This window comes from Cryptotermes secundus, unplaced genomic scaffold, assembly GCF_002891405.2.
Source record: "Cryptotermes secundus unplaced genomic scaffold, Csec_1.0 scaffold250, whole genome shotgun sequence".
Taxonomy (NCBI): Eukaryota; Metazoa; Arthropoda; class Insecta; order Blattodea; family Kalotermitidae; genus Cryptotermes; species Cryptotermes secundus.
Window position 1 is genome coordinate 2,684,747 of NW_019738873.1, and position 24,354 is coordinate 2,709,100.

The 24,354-nt window shown below is 43.4% G+C and overlaps 1 protein-coding gene across 3 annotated transcripts in view; it reads right to left on the bottom strand.

Moving 5' to 3' along the window:
- LOC111871119 (glutathione hydrolase 7) overlaps positions 1-24,354 on the bottom strand; it is a 57,992-nt gene that overhangs the window by 12,206 nt on the left and 21,432 nt on the right. Inside the window, exon 1 of one of the 3 annotated variants that reach the window (XM_023863955.2) lies at positions 1,720-1,864. The exons of 1 other annotated variant lie outside the window; for it this stretch is intronic. In XM_023863955.2, the coding sequence (XP_023719723.1) occupies positions 1,720-1,759 (40 nt within the window). In that variant the 5' untranslated portion in view covers positions 1,760-1,864. One more of the 3 variants, XM_023863956.1, reaches the window with a different exon arrangement.

Below are 24,354 nucleotides of genomic sequence, written 5' to 3' on the forward strand. Positions count from 1 at the left end.
AATTATAAGTGAATAATGAAGTGGAAAGCATGCAGGAGGAAGAGGCTACGGTCTGATCAGGATATCATCTTGGCAACTGACTGGAGTGACTGAGGAAAACCACACAAACCTCAGTCATGTTAGACAAGGTGTCCCAGTCAAGAATTGAACCAAACATTTCCTGAATACAAGTCTAGATAGAGCATTACCACCATACCAACCTGCTTCATTGGGAAGCATGAAAAATACAAATTAGGAATGACAGAAAATTTACTCTATTTTCAATTCATACACAGTATGCACAAACTACTCATGCCATTGTCAAGAATGGAATTGCAGTGATGACAGTGAAATTATATGCAGTAGATTCAGAAACTTCAGAAACTTCTGGGAAAGCAGGGAATACAATGCCATTGTGGCAAGTAGGCTGGGGCTCCGATGTGCACCGGGCTATCAAGAAATTCTGCTGCAAATATCTGCGATGGAAACTGGACATGCTTCTGATGGTACATGGTGAATAAACACTGTGCTGCCCAAGGTTCAAAGGCAGCTGTGCAGTAGACAGCACACAAAATTGCAGAATTAGGAAAATGTGAGACTTCTCAGCAGGCACAAGCCAGCATTCCAGTATATTTGGAGTCTGATCTTCCAGATGAGCTGACAGTGATACTGATCCATATCTTGTGATTGTGAAAACTGGTGAAAGTTTGGCAATATGTACACAAGAGAACATTTACTTTAACCTTATATAGGTCATTCTAATTTCTGTTAATCTTCACTAGTGAATAAATTCATCATATCACTTATTGGTAATTGCACTCATAAAACTGCACTCAGCAATGCAACCCGTTATGTCTTCCAAAAGTTTAATTAACTCCGTTCAGTGTGACTGATGAAGTTTTTTCCTTTATAATCAGTCACACTGAACTTAATTAATTAAATTTTGTAATATTGTTAGTGTGATGGACCAGAATGAAACAAATCGATTATGTCTTCTTTCATAATTTTTGGTCATAGTTATATTATGTATTCGAATATCAGTAACAATCTTCAGGCACCGTGTAGCAATGTGACTTTTAATGGGCAAATAGGTTAGACAGTGTCACGTTCGTTTTATTTAGCTAGCATGGGAGTAAATCTTGCGCCGCAATTTGGGGGGATGGTGCACCGTGATTCATACTTCACCGATACAGTCTCCAACAGGAATACTGCATGACCCGAAATAATCTTACTTCCTACTTACCAGTTACCACTTATAGGTTATATTAAGCTCATACTCGAACTAAAAATGCTACTATGGTATTTGATAATGTTATTACGAGAAGTCCATCCTTTCATTGCCGTGAACTTTTACTCACCAGTTTCATTTGTTGAGGTACCGTTTATGTTATTCATGTCATATGTCTATCAGTAGCTTCAAATTTGCATCGATGGAAGGCTGTTCTAATAATCCGTTTGCCACTCTTCACGCATCAACACATTTACCAACCCAGCTCTCCAGCTCGCTCCAGCTGGCACAATGTAACGGTAAACCAAACCGCGCACATCGGTTTATTAAAGCATAGCTGTCAAATGCACAGTCAAATGTGTACAGCAGACTAGTCCGTGCAGAAATGAGCATGGCTAGGAAAGTCTCTCAAAAATTTTCGTGACGCTATGTAGGCATAATGCTTTCCACCACTTCCACAAAAATTGCTTCACATAACAAACCGAAATGAAAACCTGCTCAATTCCACGAACCTGTTTTTGAACTTATCCGACGAGCACTCCTGTCGGGCATGCTCTTGTTCCATACGTTCCATACCGCTTGTCGCACGGATCCGACCTGTTGTGCCTCCACTGGGCTGTCAGTCTCGAAAACCCGCCAGTCGCTCAGCTTCTCAAGAATTTAACGCTTCATGGAACCCGAAGGTTCATTACCGTGTTCACAAGAGACCTCCACTGGTCCCTACCCTCACCAGACCTATCTAGTCCAGACCACTCCATCCTGTCTCTCTAAGACCCATCTTAATATTATCCTCCCACCTACATCTTTGTCTTCCTAGTGGTCTCTTTCCATCTGGCTTTCCCACCAACATCCTACATGCATTGTCTTCTCTACCTGCTTTGGCACTGAAATCTCCTTAACAAAAAAACATTTGTATGGTATTTACGGAATTTATCGAATACACATTCTAATTTCTCATAGAGGCTGTCCTTCATACCATCATTTGTATCCTCTTTCGGGGCATGGACATTCAGAACAATGATATCTCACCACCGACCTCTCACTCTTATATGCGATGTCCTATCACTAACGAATTCAGACCTCTTAACTGCTGATATGATTCCCCTGCGACCCCCGACCCATATGACCTCCTATACTCCCGCTAAATCTAATTTTTTTTTTTTCTTTCTCTTGCAACTGTCTTGAACGAACCTGCCGTATACAGACTACGAGCTTTACAATACCAGGGATTGGTATGGAATAATAGTTATCTGTTTTATTGACTGTGGTACCGACATCTACAATACTCTGTGGCGCTCTTGGGTACCTGTGCACTGCTGATTCTCCTATTTGCTCACAGATGGCGGTCAGATGTTATCAAGTGTTAAGTGAGATGTTCAAAAATGGCGGGGTGACCGCTGTGATACAATATGAATGTGTTACGGAGGGCCGGATGGGCATTGCCTGGGCCATTCTTGTATATACACAATTATTTCTTTCAAAATAAAAAGGAATACCGGGTTTTCAGGGACCTGTATCCAAGGAAGGAAAACAGATGTGAGGGTACTGTGCTGCATCATTTTAATCGCTTTATATGTACATACACACATACACATACTGGTTACCGGCCCACTTGTAACCAGGCCACAATCCACAAAACACGGGTCTCCACAGTAAACAGAAACAGAATATGGGGAAGATATCGCGGCATATATACGCATTTTTACATATTTTTAAAAGTTTCAAAAGCATCAGATACTGGGCAGTGTCTGTCTATGGTATCATGTGAACATTCAGATTGTCACGTGGTTGACGCTGCAGCATGCGCAGTGAACCGGCGTCGAGACGCCTTAGAACGTTCAGTATGAGGTCTGAGTGTTATTAAAATGCTGTATGTGGTGACTTACTGGGTGCCTGAAATTAAACCTAAAAACAAAGTTTGTCTAAGTTTCTCCTCGGAAGAAAATTTTCTTTTGGTGACTTAGGCAGATTTCAGTCCTATGTGTTGGTTTGTACGGCGTGTTTTCTTAAATTACTTTAACCTTCGGTACGTTAAGCAGTTAATGGAACACGAATCATCACTTTACAAAGAACGGCTCATTTAATATATCCGTGAAGTGACTCACAGCTACGTATTTCTGCCGACTCATGGATTATTTTGTGCTTGTAAAGATCTGAAGATCGAAATTAAATTCTTCCAACAACTGGGAATTATCATATCGTAGTATCATTGGGATGTAATTGTGAGAGGCATTTTAAGTGCATCCTCTTTGAGGAAGAATCAAGGACGCCAGACAAATGTCCTTAAGCAGGAATTAAGAGAAATAAATAAGCAAAATGTTAGTGAAGAGAGGCAGGAACTGTTCACTGGTTGTTTTGAAAACAAAATCATTTCCGTAAACTGCCTACAGCTGGTCTCTTGGCGTATGACATTCATTTTTACACAGAAACTGAACTAAGATAAGTTTAAGTTTGTGAACTAAGATAGCCTTGTTATGATCACTGTGGAATCCGACAGGCAGGATTCATGAGCTTTCTCTCTAACAAACTGTATGTAGTGGACTTGTGGACTTCTACGGGTCCATACCCGCCCCTCCTCCCGCTAAAGTCCGTGCCCTACACGATTTTGCCTCATTTAATAGCCGTAAGGCTACTGCCTAAGGCATGAAACGCATTTGCCCGCTTAAACACTGAAATCCTGGGTTCCGTGTTATCCTGCGTAGGTAACGGCCTAAGGGCGGGCTGATCCCCTGCCCAAGGAATTCTAGCAACAGTCTATAAGATCCATAATTTCATAATTAGTTTTGAATGGGAACAGGACAGACAGCCTGATTGGTCAAGGTAAAAAAGAAGAAGAACCTCCATATTGTCACGTGTATGTGTGACTACAGAATGGGTTTAGATTGGCGAATGGATTTATTATCCACTTACAGGTCGTAACTGCAAAAACCTATAACACTATCGGTATTTCGACACTTTACAGTTCACTACAGAACACAATGCAGCGTTCTCAGTGTTACTAGACGTTTCCTGGTAACGGCTCAAATAATGGCTCTGGCTGAAGTCCTCTCTTCAAAGACTCCCGTGCAGAGCTAACTGGGTCTAACATTTATCCTTTGCTTATAATATCTCGGCACAGATCACAAAGAAAACACATCTCTTCTGTTGTTGCTTTCGCGTCTGTTGCTGCGGGAACGTGTTTACCGAGCCGTTGCCCAGAAACGACCCCGGTATCGCCTATTTCCCGGTCATACCATAGCAACAGCGCCTACACGCTACATTATTGTGTCAGTTACTTAGTCTATAGAACTTCTAGTGTTGGACGGTAGTAAAAATTAATTTTGGAACATAAAAGAAAGCGATGGTGAATTTCCCCAGGGATACTTAGAAAAACATGAGTGAGGGCGATCAATATCCTGCCTGAGATTCGAATCAGGTACCTCCTGGACTGAAGTCAGAATCGTCAGTCTCTTACCCACCTTACTTTTATTTTGTACTGGAAATAATTATTGTTTGTGTTGATATTTATGAAGCTGGCAACAATTGCATGGACCATTGCATGATATGGATTTAAATACAAATTAATAGCAATGGCACAGGTTAAAAATTGTAAAATTCTCCGTCTTCTTAATTAAGCATCATGCCATGAAGATGTGTGAGGGACTGGAGGTATAGCTACACTCTTCTTGACTTCGGCACTGGGTGCAGCTGAGTGGTCAACTTCACGTCTCGGCCGCTTTAGCCCGGGGGAAGAACCACCGGTACCCACTGGATAGGAGGCTTGGGGGGGGGGGGGGGGGNGCCCGCCTGGACGACGTGTAGAAGAGAAATATCGTTCCCCTGCCGGGAATCGAACACCGGCGTCCAGTCTGTAGCCCGTCACTACACCGACTGAGCTACATCGGCTCGTTATAAATGAATAGTTGTATTATAATACGCCGTGGAGGCCTATAGGATTGTGAAACGTCGAGGCTCCCACATTTTCAAGACAATCGGCTCACATGGCTCAGGTTGTAAGCCTTACGCGCCGGCCGCCTTTTACCCCTATGAAGATCGGCGTTAGAGGCTGAGTTGAACCCAGAGCCATAGTGCGGCTGGAAGGATTAGGTAAATTGAAAAATTCAATGACCTCACTGGGAATCGAACACGCAACGTTCAGAATAAATAAATGTAAGCAGAAGAAATATAACGATATATAAAAGAAAGATTACAATTTAGCATTGTTATAATAAGTAATTACGAGAACCAAAAATTGACGACTGTCCCAGTTGTCTAAGAGCGATGTGTGTGCTGAGAGTCTGTAGGTGTCATGGCGCCTACGAAAGTCACGGAATGCGCGAGAAGATATCATTCTGTGACTGCAGATCTCGAACTTTGTAGACGAATGTCAACGTCCTCAAATGCGGAGTTAATGAATAAGACAGATGTTATCTGCGTAATATTAGCGCCGTGACGGACAGTAACTCGTGGGCAGTGCAGATGACACCAAGTAGCAAGCAGTTCATGGCAACATGGACATTTAAATGGGGACAGGGCCGTCCTAACAACAAACTACGCGTTTCATTTTTGTTTTAAAGTTTCTTGTGCTTTTGACAGCAACAAGATGCTTCCTTTCAGCCCGAATCAGGTACGAGGATAACAAGTCAAACGATTGTAATCAATTTGCTGTGATAATGACATGAGGCTGAATCATCAAGCCTGTCCAATTATTTACACAAAGTGCCTTGCAAGACTGTTGATAATTCAAGTTTTCTTTCAAACTTCGTGTAAGCACTCACTTCACCTTGGTGATTCACGTTCAGTGTGAGATCACAACTCTCTCAAAATCCCCTTAAATCATCACAAATATTTCATACCCTACAGAAGACTACAAATACGTGACGGCAGAATCCATCTTCGCTAATTTCAAATCGAATCTGTTGACTGTGTTAGCCAAAACATCCATCGTAAGAAAGACTTGTAGGTATACAACACATATGCCTTTGTACTCCGTCCCTTGAAGGCTCTTTCTTGCGTGCACACACGTTGCTACGCAACGACTTCGACATAAGCAAATATACTACATCCGTTACTGAGTAACGGCTTCGCAAACAAACGTGTTCCCATGGCAACAACTGAACTACAACAACGAGGAGCTGTGTTTTCTGTGCGGTCCTGCCGATAAGCGGGACAAGTTGGGAGCTGCAGTTAGTGCAGTGGCGTGAGTTGGTTGATGAGTCAGTCAGTTGAGAGTTGCTGTAGCTGAGATCGGGGAAAGTTCGGGAACCCGGAGAAAGGGGAACGTCCGCCATTTGAAGCCACTACCTAGCAAAGGCTAGGAATAATTTAAGACTTTATGTATGCTGCAGTTACAGTGATCATTGGAGTGTGTAACTCTCTCACCCTGCCGTAGTTGTTTTCAGTTACGTTTTGCAAGTCTTCAATAACTCCGATTACCAATCGAAACCCCGTCTATACTCACACTCCATATACACGTATGTGACGATATTAAAAGACCGAGATATTGGGTTTTCGGACTTTATCCATCGTACTGGTTTTAAGATAACTAAGAAAAACACGACGTTTCGGAAACTGGATCTGTTTCCGTCCTCAAGCCAGTGATTGAGGGACCCAACAGAATAGGTGTTTTCCCTCACCTGAGGACGGAAACAGATCCACTTTCCGAAACGTCGTGTTTTTCTTAGTTATCTTAAAACCAGGACGATGGATAAAGCCCGAAAACCCAATATCTCTGTGTGTTATACACCAAATGATATTTGATTAAAATCGGACAGCTACTCAAATATTTTTCATGAAAAAATGGATATTATTTTCTGAAAAATAAAATAGTTAAAGAGAGATATTATGGATTGATGATTGATTAATTAATTAATTTTTGTTAATAGTTCTTGAGAAGTAAGAAGCGTACATATAAGCACTGTGAGCAGGAGAGAAAGTGAGATAAGTCTCGTAGCTGCTGGATACATCCGCCAACGTTTGCAAAGTTTATTGTGCTGTAGTTTCAGATGGAAGGGAAAGTAGGTTAAGCTTGAAGTTCACGTCTGCCCCCACCTCGCTGAAGGTCCCCAGGTCAGGGGTCGAGTGAGAAGTGACCCCCTTACTCGCTTAGCGAATTTAAATCGTTCTGTGATAAACAGTTTCTGTCATTGACATTTTACCTTGATTATGGTTCCGACTACAGTGTGAAACACTCAGAATTACTGGGTAGGCACAAAATGGTTTAACAAAATTACCTTGGTTACCCTATACAGCCTCATATCCAATGGGTACTGAGGGGTAAAACAGCCGTGGAGTGAAGCTAACCACTCACCTCCAACTAGTGCCGAGGTGAAGAAAACGTGGTTCTATACATCCACTCTCCCATAAGCCTTCATGGCGTAATGCTTAATTAGTAAAACACAGGGACAACTTTACTTTTTATCCTATGCATTCGTTTTCATGGACTTAGTTTGTTGTCTACGTTTGTTGCATAAAATTTTCATCTCACTTTCTGTCTTAGTTTCAGGTCTGTGCATGCTTTATCGCAATTTTTAAGACATATTTTCCTGTTATCCCCCTTCGAGAAAGCTTGTTCTCAAGATGTAACTGTAGTTATAATGACATGGGTTGTACAGCGATTGAGGTTAGCTCTTTCTAAGGGACCCAACAGAGTAGATGTCTCAGTGATTGTGTTTAGCTCTTTCTAAGGGACCCAACAGAGTAGTTGTCTCCTGACTGAGGCTAGCTCTTTCTAAGGGATCCAACACAGTAGTTGTCTCCGTGACTGAGGCTAGCTCTTTCTAAGGGACCCAACACAGTAGTTGTCTACGTGACTGAGGTTAGCTCTTTCTAAGGGATCCAACAGAGTAGTTGTCTCCGTGACTGAGGCTAGCTCTTTCTAAGGGACCCAACAGAGTAGTTGTCTCCGTGACTGAGGTTAGCTCTTTCTAAGGGATCCAACGGAGTACTTGTCTCTGGCAGGGGAAACAGTAGTGCACCCATAACTCGGACTTCGGACTTCAGGTGCCCCGGAAAACGGGCCTTTACTTCGAGTTCACAGGACAAAAGACGGGTCATGAACGTTGAGCTCAAGGCTCAGCCCAGTTTTTCAAAATTTTAACGCCTATTACTTTAGTTCTTTTGTCTATATTATAAAAATAATGCAGGTAAATACAATAGCATCTGTCTATGGCTCTACAGTCGTTTTGTTTGACCTTGGCCGCCTTTTCAGTCGGTAGGACTCCTTGGACGGGGGATGAGCCCGTCGCAAGACCGCTACCTACACACAGAACAACATAAACACAGAATTCACACAGACATCGATGCCTTGAGTGGGATTCGAAACCACGAACCCAATTTTCGAGCGAGCGAAGACAGTTCGTGCCTTAGACCGGGCGGCCACTGTGATCGGCAAAGAGAATAACATAATAGCGAATATTTCAATTATTACATGGAGTAAGCTAATTAGAATTATATTGTGAATCGTTAAGAGTTACGATTCGAGCTACACGAGCATTTTTGAACTTCACAGACAAATTGATTCCACTTTCGAGTGGTAAATTCGAAATTTCTGACCTTAAAGTCTAATTGTTATTCATTTATCGGGCTCGTTAAGTCCAGAAATTGGCAAGTCGGGTATTCGTAGGTCAAGGTACAGACACTATTTGGAGAGAAACCAAACCTAGTGACGCTATGTCCACAATGCCCTTATCGTATGCAGCTCATGCAAGAGAACATTACCGTCTGGTTTGGATTTTGTGATCTGTGTGACGTTCCTCAGCCTTGGCCTATATAGAGTTACGTCATCGGCACGTTTTGTGTGGTCTGCTGAAGGCAAACCCGGATCTCCTCGTGGACAAAAAAAGTCACACGACGAAAACAAAACACTACGGGGAAAGAAGACGAAGAGAACAAAGGAAGAGGCGTGTAGTCTGATTCCTTATTCAGCTTAATTTCAAGAAGCAGAGAAAAACGTTTCCAGAGATAATGTGTCTCATTGTTCCTCGTACATAATATGAAGGAGAGCGTGAAAATGATCGCTTAAAGCAGGGCTGTCCATCGTCAAATTACAGAGGGGCCGCGCTGCACCTTACATATCTATTGGCGCGAGAAGCATTATAAAATATATTTTGAAAACACGGATATAGATATCTGCTCTACAATGATCATGTCTGTGAAACACAAACACGTTAACAAGAATTAAATTCACACTGTTCCGAAACCTGTGCTTAAACTCAATGTTGCCAAGTCGATAATTTTCAGGTCTCTACTACTGAATTGTATCACAGCTACTTATTAGGTGCTGAGTGACAGCAAAGGAAACAATTGTAGAGAATATAAAAACAGAGTGGATGCATTTATGCAAGGGGCGCTCTCCTGAAGATCTCGCACAAATGAAGACAAGTCTTATCACAGGAATAAATGCACTGACAATTCTTTAGAATTAATATTTCTAATGTTGAAGTATTTCAAATCAGCAAAAAGTGCGGCTGCATTTTATTCTGTAAATACTTCTTCAATGTTCTTTCTCGGCAAGATTCACCCCTCTCCTTTAATTTTAATGAGAAAGAAAGCTTTAACGCATTTTGGGGAAACGGTAAAAACAGCTATACCTGTACCATGCTGTGGAAGCCCATAGGTTTGTGAGACGTCGAGGCTTCCACATTTTCTAGACGATCGGCTCACAGACGGCAGTAAGGCTGTCAGCCTTACGCGCCGGCCATCCTTTACCTCCAGGAAGATTCCCGGTACTCATTTCTCTTAGAGGCTGAGTCATCCCCAGGGCCATAGTACGGCTGAAAGGATTAGGCCAATTGAAAAGTTCAATGGCCTCATCGGGAATCGAACCTGTGACCTTCCGTTTTGTAGCACAGTACCTCAAATAACTGCGCTACCGTGTGCGTTTTGGGGGAATGGAACGATAGTCTTTTGGGACGCATACATCCAACTGGCCGATCGTCAATTGGACAGCCCTGATTTATAGAATTTCTAACCACTATCTGTCAGCATGTTCTTAAGTTGAAAGTGGCATAACATACGATGATGATGCAAAGTTTAGATGACATCTAAAATAACTGTTTCTCTAAGACCTGCAAAAACGTTAACAATTTGCTGTTTTTGGCATAAGTTTAGAGAATATGTCCGATGTCCCAGAATAGCTCATTGCCAGGCAGCATGTTTGGGCGCTAATGGAGGGCATTTCGAATATCTCCAATAAAAAATGCTTGAGGACGTTTAAGAATTATCATTCTTGCTTTCTATTGTGATTTTCTGTCATTAACGTGTTCTAAATAAAGGAGAAAAGCATAACATTTTAGTACATTATTCTGGGAAACATGTTTGTTAAGCCTTGCTTTAAAATTGGCTGACCAATCCGAACTTACCATTCTGCTATGTGCAAGGTCTGTTTATTAAGGACTCGCGTTTCAGATTTCACCGAGTGGCAAGGCGCTCAGGCGCTTAAGGACGCGATAAAGAGACGTACCTTGGAAAAAGTCCTTCTTTGGGGGGAAAAGGCTATGGGAGTACCATCAAATGTTGACGGATTAAGAATTCACCGAATAATGTTGTATTTTAGCGTCCTGTTGCACTGATTTTCATCCATGATATGTATACAGTGGCCGTCTTGTAGTGCACTCAGTTTCACCTGTTACTTCACGACATGTTTCGGCAACATAGTGCCATCATCAGGTGCCCTAATTACGCTAATTGCATTGCTTGCCTTTATAAACTTATTTAAAAAGTGCGTATTTGTCAACTATAATGAATTTACACACAATAAAACTTGTTAAGATTATTCATCTTATGTGTCATAATTAAAACTCGTGTGTGGTTCTTCCACTATGGGGTCGTTTTTCTTATATTTTGTGTAAACCGTGTCTTGTGATGTGAGTTCCCTTCTTAGCTGCGAGTGTTGTTAGATTACAATATAAATGAGATAACATTGAATTCTCGGGTTTAATACGTTTCCGAGCCTCCTGACTCACAACATGACAACATCTGCCGTCTTTTAATTAGCATCTGAATAAGATGTGTCCATATGTAATTCTCGTGGGTATTCAATACAAAGGGATGGTCGAAATTTGTTGGCTCAGAATTAATTTTTGTAGACAGCGTTCTTTTGAATATGGGTGTGAAACTTGGTCTCTGACATTAAGGGAGGAACATAGACTGAGGGTGTTTGAGAACAGGGTGTTGAGGAGAATATTTGGACCGGAGAGAGATGAAGTGACGGGAGGTTGGAGAAAACTGCATAATGAGGAGCTTCATAACTTGTACTCTTCTCCAAGTATAATTAGAATTATCAAGTCAAGGAGGATGATGTGGGAAGGCCATGTAGCACGAATAGAGGAGACGAGGAATGCGTATAGGATATTGGTGGGAAAGCCAGAAGGAAAGGGACCGCTTGGAAGACCAAGGCGTAGGTGCGTGGACAATATTAGAACGGATCTTAAAGAGACAGGATGGGATGATATGGATTGGATGGATCTGGCTCAGGATAGGGACCAGCGGAGGGCTCTTGTGAACACGGTAATGAATCTTCGGATTCCATAAAATGCTGGGAAATTCTTGAGTAGCTGCAGAATTGGCGGCTCCTCCAGAAGGGCTCAGCTCCATGAGTAAGTAAGTAAGTAAGCAAGCGTTCTTTTGAAAACTAACATAACGAAACATCATGACATGACGACGCATGCTAAAGGATGTTTTCACATTGACGGTGTCATACTTGTGGAACGACATTCATTATGTAGAAAGATCCCAGTTATTTAGTATCTGATCGTCCCGAATTCTGTACCAACCTGCAAGAATTTTAAAGAAAAGTTTGTATTTTTAAAGTTATTCAAAAACAAATTTGCGATTACACCATAATTCTTCCAGCCTCCACTAACAGCGCTACCAATTATCTTCCCGCGTTCAAATATACAAATATAGAGTATGGGACAGGCGCAGGCTCAGATCTGGGAACGAAAGCAATAACTGAACAAAACTTACGGTTTTGACTTTGTATTTCGTTTCTCTAAGATCCAACGCAATCGGAAGGTTCACGCAAACGGGAAAACACATTCCCCATGCATGCCGAGTAATGGGGAGCTTCCACTATACAGGATTATTCATAAGACCGTGAAACATTTTGAAAATTTACAATAAATAAACTACGCAACGGATACCAAATTTTATTACACTGAAATAGAGATAAACACACCAAGTTTTTTACACAGTTCACAGATGCTCAATGTGTCCACCTTTGCTGATACGGCAAACATCTATGTGATAATCCATTTCTTCCCACACCCGTGTCAGCATATCACGGTTGACCAGAGCCCAGCAGCGGTGATACGGTTGCGAAGATCCCTGAGATTAGCAGGCAATGGCGGCTTTCAAAAAAAAATTGAGAGGTTCATTCTCTATCGGCTAAGAATTACCATGATCCGATGCATAGTTCATTTTTTGTGAATTTTTAAAATGTTTCACGGATTTATGAATAACCCTGTATAAGGAAGATTGAAATGTCTTTCAGTACACGGCAGACGCTCACTCATCAGTTCGAAAGCACGGCGAATGATAAACACGTATTATAAAGGGAATTACTGCAATGCAGGTTCGCGAAAAGTGCGTTGACGCCCAGGTCTGCGAGCTCATTAAGTGCTGACATAAAGCCACTGAAAGTATCTTCTTAAAACGTAAATGACAGTTCTTTATAATTACAATCAATTATGACAGCACACAATCAATGACCGTCTCAAACTCGCTCCAGTCCTCACTGAACCACTAGCGTCTTCTCTTCTGCTCTCTGCTCACACATTGAACTCTCTTGAACGACGTCTGTTCGACGAATCATTTCTGCGTCTGAGTCTATCAGTCGGCCAGTCGACTGCTGGAACAAAGCGCCCATCTGGGGCTAACGACCAGATGTTTATTACTGTCAGACAGTTGTGGGTTTGTTGATGTGGAGCGTTCTCTCTGATGAGAGGACGGGTCTGTCGTTTGCAATTGTTGCTGGACCTCGCCAGCGCAGTCATTCACGGGTCCGAGCCCCGTGGGACTCTGTCCACTGTCTCAGATTAGAGACTTCCTTCCTACGACTTGCGGGGCTACGGCAGAGGCATTCGACACCGCCTCCACACGAATGAATTACGACTCTTGTATAACTTCCAGGCGGCTCGAGTACAGGTCACTATCTCGGACGGTTCCTCTGTTATTCTCCCGTTGTCGCGGGTATGTCTTTGCTAATATTCGTTGCTAGGGGAACCTGTGTCTGGAGACTTGCTACCTAGCAACGGATGTCCCACTGTTGACTGCGTCACCTCAAGAATGTGTTTACTGAAGCGCTGTCTAGCAATGGTTTATTTCGTCACATTATATACTCCTTGGTTCACTTCTGCACGATGGGAAACATGGCTCCCAGAACAATTGTTTCTGCTGCAAAAGCAGTAACAGAGCCCTCGACATCCGCAATGCATATATATATATATGTGTGTGTTGCGTCAGGGATGTACATTATAACGACCTACATTCACAATGTCGCTAACACTGACGCACTCTCTATACTTGCCAGACTGTTGCAACTAACGGATTAGTCTCCCAGTTTATGGAGTCACTGCTAATTCGACAATACATTTCCTTCTAACTACTCGACTAGGGCAGATCCTCGCGACTATATTCGAACCTCAGAATCTATCATTCAGATGAAAATATTACGCGAAAGTAAATTTGTTCTTGTGATTAATGAATTAAGCACCACGCCATGAAGGTGCACTGCGGAGTGAAAATGCAGCTCCACCATTCTTTACATCGGCACTGGATGCAGGTGAGTGGTCAGATTCACGCCCCGGCCGCTTTACCCATTGGATAGGAGGCTGCGTGTGCCACAGAGTCGGTCTGGACGCTGTGGAGCAAAGAAAAATGTCTTTACCCTGACGGGAATAGAACACCGGCCGTCGCTATACATGCGAACCCCAACTTACGAACATAAAAGTGTTATTTGAAACCTGTTTGTCAGATGAATTTATTTTTAACACTGAAAAAGTTACTATACGAGGGTGAAAATGAATTGAAGCCGTTAGTCACAGAATATGTAACAATTTTTCCGTAACAAAAAATGTAACAATTTGTAATTATTGGTACCTTCGCTGCTTTCAGGAATAATAACAGGGAATATCTGAAAGACAAAATTGATGAGCTTGCAATTAACAGTAAGAACAAGAACATTAGAGACCTGTAAAGAGGAATGACTTAAGGGGGTTACCAACCTAGCAGTAACTTAGTGAAGGATGAGAATGGTGATCTGCTTGCAGATTCCCAAAACATTTTGAATGGGTGGAGGAACTACTTCTCTCAGTTATTGAATGTACATAGGGTCAGTGATGTGAGGCAGACAGAAATGCATACAGCTGAGCCGTTAATACCTGATCCTAGTCCTTTTGAGGTTGAAAGTGTTGTTGTAAAACTGAAAAGGCATAAATCGCCAGGTAGTGATCGAATTCCGGCAGAATTTATTCAAGCAGGAGGCGAAATATTACGTTCTAAGATCCATAAGATCTTATCTAAGAATTCCTAGACGCAAATTCTCAGAATAGTTACAACAAAATTGGGTATGTCACCTTTAGTACAAAATTGGTACTAAGTAAAAAACTTTAAAAAAAGTAAAGCTATTCCTGTACCAGGCCGTGAAGGCCCATAGGGTTGTGAGACGTTGAGGGTCCCACATTATCTAGACAATCGGCTCAAAGATGGCGGTAAGGTTGTCAGCCTTACGCGCCGGCCGCGCTTTACTCCCCAGGAAAATTATTTAATTAATTCCTGGCACTCAATTCTGTTAGAGGCTGAGTCGAGACCCCAGGGCCACAGTGCGGCTGAAACGATTAGGTCAAATGAAAAAAATCCAATGACCTCATCGGGACTTAACCCGCGACCTTCCTGCTTGTTAGCCTCTCAACCAACTACGCTACCGCGTGGCCCCAATTGGTAGTAAGTACTGAGTTATTAATATTTAAGAATCTGGCCGGTAGGTAATGATAGGTTGGTTACCTTACCGACCTGTAGCTGGGGAGACTGAAATCACGCAACAAAATATCCAAGATTGGCTTGAGCTGGTTGAAGGAGACCCTGGATTTCAGCTTCTGACAGAGGAATAAATTGTTAGTGATTTTTTTTTTAAATTTATTTTCATCAGCAAACCTCACCGCCGTCTGTGAGCCGTTGGGATGGAATGACGTGGTATGGGCTGGATTGATCTGGCTCAGGAGAGGAACCAGTGGAGGGCTCTTGTGAACACGGCAATGAACCTTCGGGCACATAAAACGTTGGGAAGATTTTTAGTACCTGCACAATTGGCCGCTGAGCCTTGAATAAACAACAACCAGTTCTGGACTCGAAAACTTGGGCGGAAGAGCAGTTACTGGATACCCCTGGACAAACTAGCCGAGCGTGCTCAAGAATATCTCTTCTTTCCTTGAACTTGAACCCGAATGACTACCTAATGTTGCGTGGGATGAAGCAAGCAGGTCTCTCGCATTGTGTACGTTTGCAATTACATGAGGAAAATGAAGCCTCACGTTTCCTATCGCCGTGTGATGATTGTGTCTGGTATGCACTGGACGCAGTACGCTAATTCCTACATGCAAGGTGCAAGCGTTCTGAGGCATTTTTGCCAATGAAATTTCGAGCGTGTGTGTGTGTGTGTGTGTGTGTGTACGCAGCATAAAGTTAGGACCTGATGCTAGTGCCGTAATAGGGTAGTTGTGTAACTACCCTATTACGGTACTAACATCAGGGTGAAGTTGTAGTGTTGGGGGATATTATGTTGCGCGGTGATTGTAAGCATGAGTAATACTATTATCATCACTGCATATACACATAAGCATTTTATGTAGATGTTATTACGATCTTAGTGACCACAGACGGGGTTTGGATCGGTAAACGTGTTCGTCGAACCCTTAAACACACAGCTCGTGACTACACTCTACAAATCACTATCAAACACAGACTAGTGTTCTCAATCACTATCTTCACTGCTCTGCATGGTAACGTCTTCCAACAGTTGACGTTCTCCTGCCCCCGGTCTCACGTCCTCGCGGGCTGGCGACCATCTCACAGCAACTGCTGTCTAAGATTGTCTTGTAAGTGCAGCTAGTCGTCGTTATATAGCCCCAGCACGGGCTTCATAGGAAACGTTTTTCCATTATTACGTGCGTGTCTGTTGCGGGGACACTGAGCCTAGCAACGGGTGTGTTTGCAGAGCCGTTCCCTAACAACGACTTTCTCTGCTGACTTCACAATTCTGGCTTTAGGCAGGCATGCCACAGTACATTTAATTAGTTTTCTCGTTTCCAGACACTGCGTCTATGGTTCAGACCCTCAACCAGAGGGGTGCAAGAAACTTCCAAGACGTTTCGTAGGTTGGACATGAGGCAAGAAATCATTCAGTGTGTAGATGATCATCTGCAACTTCGTCAGAAATCGTAAGACGAAAATCGACAATAGATGCACTTAATGTAACGATCAGTTCCTGGAATAAAATTGCAGACAGCTGTGGGCCACTGTCAATTGCTGGAGACAGGGTTAATGTTTCTTGAAGTTCAGTCGCATCACGACCTGGGCCTCATGGCGGACCGCGATCACACGGGGAAACATAGTCTGACAAGTGGGTGGACACGTGTCGTGCTCTGCAGATTAGTAGAACTTCAAGGGGCAAGAGATTGCCCCAGTTTTCACCGATATCGGCACAACAAACTTTATTTTCACGAAACATCGAACGCGCCGTTTGATGACGTCCATATGCGTTCGACGCCGTCGCGTCGCCTGACCGCTCAGATGGAAACCAGGGCACTATATTATGGCCTCTCGCTGGTTTGTAGGTGGACAGCCCTGCAGTAAGGGACTACACGCTAAATGCTATAGCATCACCGTTGTTTATCACCACGAAGGTACATTGAGATGTGGACCTCTCTCTGTTTGCGGACACGTCATGTGGAGTCAAGCTACTAGGTTCCAAACGGGAAGCGCGAGACTTGTGAGCTTAACAGCAATGCTTGACAATATATCGTGGCGTATAGACCCGCTGCTAAGCGGTGACTGTAAACAGCGGCCGTTGCTAGGTAAAGGAAACAATATACACACACACGCAACAATAGAACGATGTTATGTCAGTCGCAATGTGACTTTGAATTTGACTAGTAAATTACTCTAAGAGAAACAGATTACGATTTTCTCGGATATGACACAGTACAATGTGGTAGATGGCCACCAGAATTACGGAATAATCTTCTGCCTCCATCTTCAGGGCGCCCGAACTGCTTACGAGAGAACTCGTGCTATCACTCTCGGTTCCGAGTGGAACAGGATCTCCGCTCTGCTGATCACCTTGATGAGTACAGCTTCGACCTCTCAGTAAATAAAACCCACAATAATAATAATAATCAAACTACTATTCCCGTACCAAACGTTTGCTCCACAGAACATCCCGGAAACGAGCACAAAGTATCATACGCGTCTCCAATTGGGCGGGTGGTCACTTCCTGTTCGTGCTGTGTGCCCACACCCATCGAGGGGTGCTTCTGTTCCACTGTAAGGTAACTTTGTCCCCGTGCTTAACTAATTAAGCACTACATCATGGAGGAGAATGGGCAGTGGATGACCTCGGCACTAGTCGGAGGTGAGTGGTCAGCTTCAAGCCCCGGCTCGGGGAAAGGGCTCTCGGTACTCACTAGACAGGACGCTGGGTGAGCCTAGACAACATGGAGAAGAGCAAATTCTTGAGCCTACAGGAACTCGAACTCCGATTGCTCGGTTGTCCAGCCCGTAGCAAGTCGCTATACCGACTGAGTTATCCCGGAAATGACGTCTTCATCTTCGTTTGTGACCCTTATAAGAATATAAACGCTGGAATATTCTTACTAGTTCATTGGCCGTTCACGAGACAGGGCCCAATAGGAACGTACCACGTATACTATCAAGCACGCAACAGCGAAACTTAATTCTCGTTCACAGAATTAAATTAATTTAAGCTATAAACGGAACTAAGTGCAAAACATTAATTTCAAATGTGAATACGATTTTGTTTATCTAAATAAGTTTGTGAGGTTAAGAAGCGAACCTCTGTCACTTTCCCATCGACACAACTGGAATCAGGGAAACAACATTCCGAACTCAGTTCTCCTAAGAACGGAAAATTGAAGATCGGACAGAAGGAAGACACGGCACAGTGACGAAGCGAGATGTCTTCAGTAATGTCAGGCAAATTCCGAGGCAGAGTGAGGTCGTGAGAATATTGGGAATTGAGTACAGACATCGTGCAAGATAAATATGTAAATTTGAGGCAAAAATTAACGAAGTTAAGGATGAAAGAGGAAAGAGGTATGAGGTAGGGGGGAAATATAAAGTATAGAAGAAAGTGGTTAGCTACTGTTGAGCTTGTCCTCTTTATTGCACCTTGTACTTGTACTTGCACTTCACATGACGATTTGTTCCTGTATTTGAAAATATGTATCTCAGATACACAGAAGTTCGGACTGTTTTCTAAGTCTTGAAGAATATTCTTCGCTGATGTCTTTAAAGATTAATTTCGTTAGTCTCTCCTGAGTCTCCGTGCTGCGTAGGAATTTTTTGCCGAGTCTCCGTGCTGCGTCGAAGTCTCTCCTGAGTCTTCATGCTGCGTAGGAGTCTCTCCTGAGTCTTCATGCTGCGTAGGAGTCTCTGCTGAGTCTCCGTGCTGCGTAGGAATCTTTGCTGAGTCTCCGTGCTGCGTCGAAGTCTCTGCTGAGTCTCCGTGCTGCGTAGGAGTCTCTGCTGAGTCTCCGTGCTGCATAGGTTAAGAATGCAATCTCTTCATAACGGAGAGTATCCACTAGCCAAAGGCACTGGTAGTTGCGATCATTAATAAGAAGGCAGATAATTTTGTGGCTTCTGGTAATGACATTTGAAGAGATAAAATATTTCGGGTCTAAATATCACTTCGTAAAAATCTTCCGAAAGTAAAAGGAAGTTCAGTTTTCAGAAATAAGAGTATCAAAATACCGTTCGTATGATGTGAGTCATGACTCATAAGAAGTAGATGAAACATTTTCCGTGTAATGTTAAAAATTCCGAAATTTTAGAACCGAAATAAATTATGTTGAGAATTACATTGCCGATAATCCCATATTACAACAGGTGATACGAAGTTTTTCTGTCATTATTATTCACTGAAATTGTTTGTCTGCTGGCTGCAGATTCTGAGTGTTCTGTATCTCTTCATGAGTAGCTATAATCTTCTGACCAAACCTTCTCAAAGCCCTTGAGCGTCTCTGTTACAATTTCTGAAATTCTTGCACATCTTTGGACCAGTGACTAGTGCCGTTTATTTCGGTCTGCATAATTCCGCAAGGATTTTAGTCTGCGGAAGTACTCCTCAAAATACTTCCAAAGTAATTACAATGACAATCATTAAGAATACCATGATATTCCCGAGCAGAAATAAACGTTTCGCCGTTCCAGAGCTCAGAACGTCAGTATCTTGTATTTCGAGCAGTAGTGTGATTTACCTGTTTTCTCTAGCAGGGTTACGAAACTCCGTTTCGCAATCTAAGCACAGATTAAGGGCGTTTCAGAACTGAGTTCTGACAGAAGAGCGAGGAAGTGTGCGGAAGCCGTTGGCAGTTGTAGAGTGTGAGAGCTCATACATTTCACTCTTCGCCGAATTTAATTAAGGTCATCAGATCACGAAGGCATGTAACTTGCATGAGAGAGAGAGAGAGAGACTCGAAGGGAAATCCCCATGCAAAGATCACTGGCATATTTGAGAATACTGAAATCAGTTGCAGATAAATAACCTATGAGGGTGTGACCTGTATTCGTGTGGTTTCGGACACGATCCAGTAGCGGACTCTTGTACAGAAGGGAAAGAAAGCTTGGGTCTCACTTATGGAGGGGAATGTCTTGTCAGCTGAGCGACTACTAGCTTCCCATGAAAGATTGTTTCATGGGATTATTTAAGACGTACGTATCATTCTGACGTTCCTCTGTATTTTTGTACAATGCTTACTAAATTCTAGGCTTGCTTCCCATTACGTGGAAAGTAAGTGTACATTCAAGTAAACACTTTCAACGATCCCATGTTAACCAATATGCTGCACGCCGGAAGGTCGTGGGTTCAATTTCCGATGAGGTAATTGGATTTTTAGATCGATCTTATCTTTTCAACCGCACTGTGGTCCTGGGGTCGACTCAGCTTCTAACAGAAATGAGTACCAGGAATCTTCCTGTGGGTAAAGGGTGACCGGCGCGCAAGACTGACAACCTCACTGCCATCTGTGAGTAGACTGCCTAGAAAATGAGACAGCCTCGACGTCTCAGAGCCCTATGGGCCTCCACGGCCTGTTACAGTGACAGCTTTACCGCTTTATGCTAACCAATATAAAGGCTCTATCATTTGGGAGAAACGTCGAGGTCTGGACTTCCGGACGTAAATTGTTAGAGGCATGTTCTTTCATGGTATGGATTTGCTTTTTGAAAAATCAGTATATGTATATGCAATAACCACTGACAAAAAAAAACTCCGTGTCCTGTAGTCCGCAAGCGAGCTATACCGACCGAGCGACCACCACTTGTCCGCGAAGTTAGTGCCAAAGGATATATATATATATATATCCAATATGATTTTTCCTCTGCCCCTAACGTTTGGAGGTAATGCCCTTGCTTGCATGACATCCATTTCGGCCTGTTGAGTATAATTACGAGGTTTCACGCTGCAGTAACATCCAACTGGCAGTCCTCGTATTACGGTATATTCAAATGAAAAGAACATGGCCAATGACCGAAATTTCACCAATTTTACACGACCAGTGTAACTTGTGGCATGATCCCTATCAAACTCCGCTACGTACGTGCAAGCGCAAAATATCATTAATATGAAATTTAAAAATGAGGTCAAAATATCCGTTACCACAAACAACAAAAACCCGTAACATATACAAGGAACGTGAAACCGGCAACGGAATAATAAAACTTTTTTTTGTATCATATCGATGTATTTATAAAAACGTGAATACGTGAACACTGTTTTCTATGTATGCAGAGAGATATGTGAGAGGTCACGCCATGCTTTGATTCAACTTCATAAGCCACAGCGCATTCAAACCGACAGGAAGGACCTGTTTCGCTTCCGCCATTCGTTTCCGCAGTAGCTTAAACACCGTGTAACGCTATGTTATATGGCGGGGAACAATGGGCATTAGGGCAAGTCGCACATCCTGTTGCTACTCGCCCTTACGCTTTTGTTAACAGCGCGTCGCTTCATGCTCCTGAATTGACATGTATATGACACCTTCGTATAATCTGGCATTCTTGATAATGGCTGTCACGTATTTTAGGGCTGTCACTCTATACGGCGTATGGACTGGATATTGGATTTATTGACACAATTCGGCACTACAAGTAATTACAACGCCTCCGCTCATCTCCACACTTTCTAGTTCACTGCAGCACCCGCTAAGCCTTTTCCAGCCTGCCGTTCCCTGGCAACGGCTTCTAACAATGGAGATTCTTCAGCTTTCAGCACTCAGGTCCGTCCTTCGCCGACTCTGGTTCAGAACTGCCTGCCAGCTATCCCCTCAACTGAACTGGATCGCCATCTCTTCTCGGCCTCCCTTGCAGAGCTCAACTCAACACTCAGCACTCAACTCTCTCTCAATTATCTCCGTCTGGCGTCTCAAGAGGCTCCCTCAATTGTTCTCAGGGTCTAAAGCCAATCAGTTCTTCTTGGCGACAAGCCCTTTGAGACTCATGACCTGTATTTTTTTTTTCAACTGAACACTTGCGGTTATAGCCCTTATGTAACATCCTCTCTAACGAGACGATGGGTCTCTCATTTACAATTGCTGCTGGTCCTCGCAAGCGCAGTCATTCTCAGGTCCGGGTCCCACTGGACTCATGACTACATTCTACTGTCTCAGACTCGAGACTCCCACAACCTGGAGGACCAGATCCCCGTATTTATATCCCCCAGGATCAGGGTGGGCCAGTTATGCCCCCAGACACTGAATTCCTTTTTCGTTGCCTCCTACGACTCGTAGGGTTACGGTAGAGGTATTCTAACCCGCCTCAACAGGAGTATTATTCTCATTCTTCTCAGATGGTCTGGAGTTCTTGTTATACAGCCCTGGGCGGACCCAACAGAAAACACCGTTTCCGCCGTCACAGATCAACAATACATAGACTGTTGCTTGTGTTGCGGCGGTAACGAGTTAAGAGAAACGTTGCCTAGCAATGAACGCTTACTCCGGCTCCACTATCCCGGCTTTCAGGCGTCACGTCACATGGTGACGGGTTCTGCATGTACGTAATTAGCAGGCTTAGTCTAAGCTGTCCAGCTCCTTGGAGCCGGCCATCTTGGGAAATTGAAGAACTCTGAGCAGAACACCAGAAAACCCCAGGTTTTGTTACATCAATTGATCATGAAGATATTTAAACATGGGAACACGTTAAGAGACTTTATCAACACATTATCGCAATTGGCACCGTAAGTAAAAACCAGCGGACGAGTGAGCAACGGGTAGAGTGTGAGACACAGGTAAATAAGCCTCAGAACTGCCTCGTGTTGCACAATCCGGACATTCAAACAGCGACTTGAGTGGTATGGTAAAAGCAAACTGAGGAAGCGGAGACATTCAGGGGTGAGCGTGCAACCTGCTACACAGCCCTCAAATTCAAATCTGCGGTAGCATGGCTCCAGAGAGACCAAACTTCTAAGATTTCGAAAGAGCCTGGTTTTGTGTTTCGAATTAACTTTGGCTGACTTACTGTGTCCTGCTGGCTACGTCACCCTCCTGAAGCCAGGAGAGGAACTAAGTCTCCAGCAAATAATGAACAAATTGTGGCCCGGAAGTAATTAATTTCAAAGAACCTAATCATAATAAATTAATTAAAGGTTCCCCTAATTTGGACTACTACAGCACGGCGCTTAAATAATTAAGCACAGACAGATTTGCCTTTTTACTTCTATTTTTAATTGAACCATTTTTCGATCTGCACAGAAAGAGACTTGTGTGCTGCACTCTCGTCTTTACAATCTGACAGAGGTCGCTTCCGGTCCAAACACTGGAAAATAAGTGAACGTGGGAGATCATCCTTGAAACACGAGACACTCGAAGGAAATCACGAATTCATTAAATTGCGCTGCCACTCGGAAGTGGTATAATTATAAGCCAGAGAACATCACACCCAGGATTACATTCAAACTGTGCCACGGACTTGAAGCTCACAGCTCGCAGCTCTGACCGGCGTTTCTCACTTATCTAAAGTTTGCTTAGTGACAGGTTGCCACAGCTCTCTTAAACGGAGTGCCTCACTCTGGGATATCATGAAATGTAGTTAGGTGGGATTTCGTCGATTCGGAGGAACTCGCTAACTCATGGTAGAATACTAGGGGGAGCACAGTTTGTAATCAATTGGCTCACAGATGGCGGTGAGGTTGTCAGCTTTACGCGCCGGCCGCCCTTTACCCCCAGGAAGATTCCTGGTATTCATTTGTTAGATGCTGAGTCGACCTCAGGCCCATAGCGTGACTGGAAGGATTAGGTCAACTGAAAAAACTAGTGATCTGATTAGGAATCGAACCCACGATCTTCCGGCTTGTAACATAGCGCCTTAACCAAGTAGGCTACCGCGTGCCCACGTTTCCATATAGAGGTACACCGGTATAAGCTACTGCAAATGTATAAATATCTTTGTCAATACTGTACATACTGCCATCCCTAAAATATTTTCAAGTGTTGGAGTGACTACAGACGGAGTTTTGATTGGTCACTGGATTAATTGACCATTTACAGATCGTAACGACAAGTAACAGAGCGCTATCTTTAATTCACACACTCTACAATTCACTACTGCTGTGTCCTCACCAGTCGTTGCCTAGTATCGGCTTCCAGAGGGGAACATTCCCCTTACTCGTTTCCCAACCATCCCCATGCCTCAGCTACCAGCTTCTAATATCAGCAGCTCACAACAACTGAATAGCAGCTGTCCTCTGACTCACTAACCCACCAACTTGCCCCAGATCACTGAACACAACTGAACACGCTCCAAGTCCAAGTCACATTGCGACTGATGGTCAGTCAGTCTGTCTGTCTGTCTGTCTGTCTTGGTGTCGAGCCGCGGCTGGGACTCATGACCAGATGTCTTTTTCCTTATATGAAAGTTACTGTCCTTGTAATGCC